Source organism: Parasteatoda tepidariorum, chromosome 2, assembly GCF_982258835.1.
Source record: "Parasteatoda tepidariorum strain Cologne lab strain chromosome 2, Ptep-v5.0, whole genome shotgun sequence".
In the NCBI taxonomy this organism is placed as follows: Eukaryota; Metazoa; Arthropoda; class Arachnida; order Araneae; family Theridiidae; genus Parasteatoda; species Parasteatoda tepidariorum.
In genome coordinates this window covers 7,057,978-7,066,025 of record NC_141756.1, presented here as the reverse complement: position 1 = coordinate 7,066,025, position 8,048 = coordinate 7,057,978, and the positions used below count along the sequence as shown (strand labels likewise).

At 30.0% G+C, this 8,048-nt stretch overlaps 1 protein-coding gene across 1 annotated transcript; it reads left to right on the top strand.

The window, feature by feature from the left end:
- Positions 1 to 2,149: 2,149 nt before the first annotated feature.
- Positions 2,150 to 4,811, top strand: LOC107454434 (cuticle protein 10.9-like). Its single transcript, XM_016071635.4, has 3 exons — positions 2,150 to 2,161; positions 3,050 to 3,118; positions 4,452 to 4,811. The coding sequence occupies exons 1-3, from the start codon at positions 2,150 to 2,152 to the stop codon at positions 4,809 to 4,811; spliced, it is 441 nt and encodes a 146-aa protein (XP_015927121.2).
- The last annotated feature ends 3,237 nt before the right edge of the window (positions 4,812 to 8,048 follow it).

The following is an 8,048-nucleotide window of genomic DNA, read 5'->3' as shown; positions in this document are numbered from 1 at the left end:
TCGCCGGTTGCTTTACAGCGATAATTCATTAACTCAAGTTATTCAGTGGCATTCACAGTATAAAGGATATTTTAATATAGCATTAATCTGTGTAATATAAGTAATAATAGTGAAAATATTTATGGCAAATTACAGAAACGCATTTTAAATTTATAATAATAATAACAAAGCTGTTTTAAAGTATTTATAAAATGTATTTTCAACTAATAACAATAAAAACAAATCAAAATAGTAATACTGTAGGCTTTTTAAGAGCAGGAAACATGCCTAGAAAAAAATATGGAACTAGTTTGATTAGTTATTATGACACCAATTTTAAAATGCATTCCTCACTTAATTTCAAAAATGAAAATCCAGAAAAGTTTACTTCATTCCTTTTTTTTACAAAAACAAAAATATCTTCGAGTTGTACCTCTATACAATTTCATAACAATTTGTAAAAAGTAATAATATGACAATTTTATTCACTTTTCGATTGTATTTTAAGGTTGCGAAAGATATGTATGTTTCATATTGTCTGCTGTTATACATAGAAACACATAGAATATTTTTGAAGAGAGCTTTAAATATTTCTGAAATATCATCTCATCTTTCTATCGTTTACAATGATATGCTTCTTTCTTACTTCTACGTAAAATACTTAATTTAAGATTGGCCTATAAACATTAAACAGAACCATTTATTTAATTTTGGAGTTAAAGCTAAAACCATAAACATAAATCTAAAAACTTATGATGAAGATTTTTTTTAACTCTTTTCTTTAATTAAATTTAGAGAAATATTTTCAAATTTGTTACTTCTCATTCATAAATGTGTTGATTGTGTTTGAAGAATTTAGATCTGAAAACAGAACAAAAATGACTTGGAATTGATCGGCCTCAAAACTTGAATACAATATGTAATGAAAGACTCCGTAAGAGTATAATTATAATTTTCTTATTGATAAAATAATGTTTAATTATATAAATACGGTGGGAAATTATTTCTCGTGCTGCTTTTTTATCTTTCGGAATTTATAGGAAAAAATATATACAAATTACGTATAGTTATAACATTTCAGGTAAAAATAAAGAACATAACTTTTGTTAATAAAACAAAAATGTAATTTCTTGAACCATCATTTAGAAATATTTTTTAGTTTGTATTTTAACATTTTAGAAAAAATTCTGGTTTTCAAAATTATAGTTCTTATTACCATGAATTCAGCAAAACATACAAAACCAAAAGTAAATTTAAATAATTGGTTTTTATACCAGTTATTATTAGTAGTAGTTTTTATATCATGATAAAACCATATTTTATTGTTAATTTTATCAAAATCTCCACCGAAGGGCTTAGGTAAAAATTACCGAGGCTTTTGGTGATCCCATAGAACCAGAAACATAGTAAATTTTACTATATTCTGGTAGGTTTGACAATTTTAATTCTCAGTCTATAATGAAATCAAACTATTCTATTCAATGACAGCAGATACGGAGAAAAAGAAGAATTTTATGTTAAAACCTTTTTTTCATTTAAAAGTAGCAAAAATAGAAGTATAAGGAGTGTTTCAAAACAATACAAGTATAAGGATTGTTCTTAGTTAAATTTATAGATCTTAACGCACTTGAAAGGAAAAGTTTTTGGAATTTCTAAATATTCCCACACTTTAAATTACTTTGAATACTTTTTCAAAATGTAACTTGAACTTTCTTTTGAGAGTAGAGATATCTTAATTTCGAACAGAATAAAAAATTCACAGAGAAACAATCGACAGCGTAAAACAAATTCATTACTACGCCCACTATTTATGTGCCAAATTGCAAAAACAATATTAATTAAGAAATTCTATTTTGCTTCGAACGTTTCAGTGTACATGAAATAACCGATAGAAAAGAAAGAGCTTAAAAATCGATTTCTTTCGCAAATTAGCGCTTAACATGTTTTCACCTTCATGTGAAGTCAAAAAAATTTTAGGAATTTTCTCAGCATTTTTGAACTCATTGACCTGAAGGCTTATTTCATTAAAAAAAATCTTTTTGTTTCATTTTCGTGATATTTGGCAAGAAAAACTAAAACTTCAAATCAAAACTTTTACTATAAATAGTCGAGTTTCCTCGTCAGAGATTAGTTGTATTTCAAAAGTTGAACCATTCAATAAATTCTCAAGATGTTTCATCTGGTAAGAACGATTTTATTGCTCTCAATGATTTTTAGTCGAACTCGTTTTTCTCCTATAAATAATACATATCAATAATATAATCAATAATTCATATCAAAAAGATTTAATATTAGTGCTGTAATACTAGTTTTAAGCTTAATGATATTTGGGTTTATTAACGGGTATATATTATAATAATTAAGGCTTAGTAATATTTAGGCTTAATAACTACCAGTATATTGGGGCAAATAAATAATTTAATCTTAATACTTTAATAATACTTCCCGAAACTTATTTCTTTCGTATTATGTATTTGTATATATATATTTGTATATCTCTTAATCTCTTTAATACCATTAGTGATTCAAAAAATTGAGTTTTCTCATTTATTTATTTTTCAAATGTTTATTACATTCGCTATTTTCCATTTTTCTATGTAAATTTATGCGATCTTTATCTAGTTTTATAAACATTATAGTCTTGGGATAGTCTTTTCCCAAAGGCAAAATTTTTGCATTAGCATGTTTTTGGGTATTTTTGTCAGTAACTTTAGAAGTTACTGGAGCTGGCAAAAATACTCAAGACAAAAATACTTGATTATTAAATACAGGCTGAATTTAATGATCGAGCTATTAGAGCAAATTGGAGCAAGAGTTGGTGTATGTAATCTTGCTCATTATGAGAAATTCACAAATTTTTTGAAAATATCTCATTTGGTTCGATAAAAATATGAAAAAAAACATAACTGATAGTCCCCTAATCTTCGATATTTTTGTTGGATAAATCTCAAAAAGTAACTCCGTAAGAACAACTTTGCAAATCTGAGAATATTTGTAAAATTGAAATGGTGTTTCAGTTTATTAAATAAATAACCAAAAATTAATATTCATATTTTATTCATTTTTTTAGTTTCTTGTAATCAGTGCAGTTTTGTGCCACCATTTTGTTTTTGGATATGGTGGATTTGGGGGCGAAATGGTGAGTATAAAAAAAATTTATTTTTAAGAAAAATAACGATGAACAGAATAGAACAGTTCATGTTCGCGATTTTGTGTGAAAGAAAACATATATTCTTAACATATACCATATAATCTTTATAAATGAATTTGCGATAGGTTACGATAAATTCATCGTGTTATAAACTTTTTCATTCACGCAATAATCAAATTGTCTAAACTTTATTTGTACAGTAAATTTTTTTATAATTTTTGCACAAACTGCCACTCCTTAGTGCCCCCCTACAACTGAAATAGCAAAAAATAACTGACACTATACCTATACATTCGTTTTCTGTCAGCAAAAAAAAACTTGATCATACTTTACCAGTTTTTCCGAAAAAAACTCGTGCTTTAAGAGGTAAATGATATTCTGCTTATCCGAAATAAATTTAATGGATTTAAATTATTTTATCCATTAACTAAGTTAAATTTTCCAGTATAAGCATTGAGTTTTGTTGACCATCACTTCCTTAAAAGGAGATGAGATACTCAAATTAAATACAACAACATATTTTCAAACAACATTTTTTTTTTAAAAAAAAAGACAGAAAATAGTAGTTGAAGTAGAAAGAAATACATCAAAGGTTTAGTTATTAACAGATTTGCACTTACTAAAAGAATTTTCTTCGAGGGCTAAAATCACTATAAATTATCTAGTGCTAAAACTGCTTTTCGAAGATTTGTATAGTCTTTTAGAATTATTTAAATATTGATTCGATACGCAAAGAATTATTTAAAGATTAACCTTTAAAAAATATACTTGTTACCATGAATGACGGAAATCAAGAGAATATCCACTTTCACCGATGAATGTCAACATTCACATAGTCGTTTCGTAGAATGTCCGAAATATTTGTTATATCCGATTTAATATTTATTTATTCGTTAATATTATTATATTTATTCGATATTTTAATATCTGCTGAGGATAGAAACATCAGTGTTCGGAGTACCGATTAAATACATACTGGGCAGTAACACTGAATCTTAAATAAATATTAATGTAGGGCATACCGGGCAAATGTATAACGGGCAGTGGTACTTCACTAAACCTACTATATATTTCGGGCATTTACCAAAGCGATTATGTGATTATCAACATTCATCGGTGGAAGTCAACAATCACTCATTTCGGTCATTCGCAGTAACGTGCTCTTAAAACTTGATGGAAATCTATTATTTGTATTTTTACCCTGGATGAGGTTTTCCAAAAATGGCCCTTGTCACAATTACCCCATGGTCACAGTTACCCCACTGTACCCTAACTAATATTTACGTAGAAAATTGATCTAATCTACAATATTGTATTACAGCATATGCCGAAACCATATCAATTCGGATACGTTGCCAAAATTAATGGTGGAGAATCACATCACCATGAATCTGGCATTGGAGGTGCAGCAGTCCAAGGAAGTTACGGGTATACAGACGCCAAAGGTATTCACAGAGAAGTGACTTACTTGGCTGACCAAGGAGGATTTAAAGCTCAAGTCAAGACAAATGAACCCGGTACCGCCCCTAAGGATCCAGCAGCCGTCCAAATGATGTCTACTGGCGATGAATACATGGGAGCTGGATTTGGTGCTGGTGGCATGGGTGGTGGATACATGGGAGGAGCTGGCATGGGTGGAATTGGAGGAGGAAAAGGTGGATTTGGAGGAAGAATGTGGTAAACAGGAAAATGAAATCTGGAATTTAGACAAATTGTAAGTATACTTTGTTCACTTGTTTTTTCATATAAATGATTTAAGAGTTAAATGTACACAAGGTGTTCCATAAAGTGTGCCTTTAATATGAAATTTCAGAATCCTTATCACAAATGAAAATAAAAATGTAAACACATTTGGATTTGCAAGTTAGTATTTTAGAAAAGAAAAAAAAAACTATATAGAAACCTGAAAAATTACAATGGAGAAAGGCGAATGTAAGAAGCACTAAAACAGATTTAACTGGATATTTAAACCTGTGTTTTTAATATTTCCCATTGTTTCCCCCAACAATTAGGCCTGTTTTATTGATCATTATATTCACTTTGCTGTAATCTATTTTTGTTTCCAAATTCCAGTAGTGTTTTGCTTTCTCCTCAATAAAATTTGATTTCTGACCTTCGACTTGTATAAGTGTTTGTTTCCGCGCAATTTCAAGATTTAAATATATATATTAAATGTGATCTTCACAGAACACTCATTATGTTAAAATATCTATCGTAATACAGTTATAGTTATATTTTTTTATTACAAACTTAATTCATTAAAAAAATATTTTTTTTACTAAAAAAATAATTTTACCTATCTAATGTTATTCTCAGATATCATAATTAGGATAAAAAACATTAATAACCTGAAAATATTGTGCTTTTTTCGTTGAGGAAAAGAGAATTTATGGTTATGAAAGTTCCAACTACTAAAAAAATAATATTTTTTTTAAAAAAGATCATTTTCCCTTTTTTTCTCTTTAATGATTTTCCTGTTTTTAAAAACAGATTTGAAATATATCCTTTAAATCTCAAGCAAAACATTTATTCAATTCAGTAACAAAGGAAAGTTTATTTAAAATTTTAAAGAGTTTAGTTTGTCTAGCATAAAATAATAGCAAAAATAATCATTGAGTAAAGAAATAACCGCATTCCGATTCTATCATATTTATTTCAGATGATCTTCTATATATTTAGAAAATTAATCCTGAGCTATTTTCAAAATAATGTTTATCTTTTAGTGTTTGATCGTAAGTTAAATTACTAAAGAATGTTCCTTTGTATCAAATTGATTCTGAAAAAAAAAATTATAAGTTTTTTCAGAGACTGCAAGCTAACTGCATAAGTTTCTTAATGATTGCAAGTTAAATGAAAACGTTCTTACTTCTTAAGTAACTGCAAATTATCATATAATATAAACATACCATCACCAAGAGAAGAATGTTGTAATGATTGATCTAAATTTCAGCTGCATGTAGATAAAGAGTTGTGTCAGATCTTGATCTGCTTAAAATACCTTACATTGTTTTATTGCTAAAAGTAGGCTTTCTTGAATTACTGTTAGGGCCATCATATTTCAAAAGAAGTAACTTATGAATAATGCTTACTCAAAGTTATTAAAAGCAACTAACAGATTTTAATATTGAATCAGTTCACAAATTTCAAGTGCGTCACTGGTACAAAAAAAAAGAGAAAAAAAACTGAGATACATTCTTTGACGTGAAAATGGCTAATTTTCTTGAACAATTTCTTACATTTATCTTGAGCAATTTCTATTATTTCAAACCTGGATTTCAAGCTATGAGCATTTTCTTAATTATTATTTTCGAGTTATGTCTTAGTTCTCTAATAAACATTTCAAACTGCATCCAAAAGATTTCAAAAAATTTAAACCAAATACAATAAACCAGGATAGCCTGGTTGGTAGAGCATTGGTCCCATGTTTAAGAGATCGCGAGTTCGATCACCATCGTCCTAAGACTCCCCGCGTATAAAATCGTGACTAATACACACTATATCTGGCTGGGTCACAAAGTCCTACAAGTTCTCATGGCCGATCAATATTTTTTCTACTGGATCGGATATTGATCGTGCTCTGTTTCAGGTCAAAATTGCGATCTGCGGTTTGATGGATGGTGTGTGGAAATGTCTTTACGGGCTGTTATGTATGTGTGTGGCAGAAATCGAATTCTTGACCATAGATAGCGTCACTGGGAAAAAGAAGAAGTGCATTCCTCTGCCTTAAAATTGGCTTATCAGTATTGACAGGTGGAATAAGACAACGACGACAAACCAAATCCATTAAGAGTTTAACAATCGACACCACCCCTTTAATGAACTCCATTTACGATTTTGAAAATTTTTTTACCTTCTAAGGAAATCCTGGAAATGCAGAAAACATGAAAGCAATTTTGCGAAGGTTTTTATAACGAATATACTGTGGACAGAATAAATAAATGAACCACCCCAAATAACTGTTAATCTAATGATCGGATCTCAATGGTCCGAGAGGTTGACCTCAATTATGCTAATTAATTAGTGCAGAAGATATTTTAAATTAAAACTAAAATTTGATCTATGGAACTCTTCGATACAAATATTCTATTTTGCTGTGTAAATGTGTCTTTAAAATAATGTAAAATATGTATACCTTTCAATTCAAAAAAATTTTTTAACTATCATCGAATAAAGCAATAAAAATTAACTAAAATCTATTTTTTGCAGAGGAATTTCTTTAGATTATAGAATTTTATAATTTTGTGCAAAAGTTTTTTTTTAATTATCTAAATTTCTCAAGATATGGTTAAATATACAGAAAGTTGAATTAACACTAAAGGGTCCGAGTTATTGGGACCATATTTCCCAGATTGCGTATACCCCCTATATTTTGGGTGTCAGAAATCCAAATCCCTCAACAAAAAGTACACTCTATAACAAAAAAATCAACGTACCAAGAACGCTCTAAGACGCGCAAAATCGACGCTCTATCAGGCTGGAATGATGCCGACTGGGGACGTATAGTCTTTAGCGACGAATCCCGCTTCCAACTGTGTCCTGACGATCATCAAAAACGTGTTTGGAGAAGCACAGGGCAGAGGGGGGATCCTGCCTTCACTATTGCACCCCACACCGGCCCTCATTAAGGCATTATGGTCTGGGGTGCCATTTCCTTTGACAGCCGGACCCCTTTGGTCATCATTAGAGACACACTTACTGCACAGCGGTACGTCGACGACATCCTAAGACCTGTTTTGCTACGGTTCCTTTTGCACCGCCTTGGGCTGGTTTTTCAGCAGGACAATGCCAGACCACATACGGCACGTGTTGCTATGAACTGTCTGCAAGCTTGTCAAACTCTTCCTTGGCCTGCCAGATCACCAGATCTCTCTCCCAGCGAGCATGTCTGGGATATGATGGGAAGGCGATTGCATCTGGC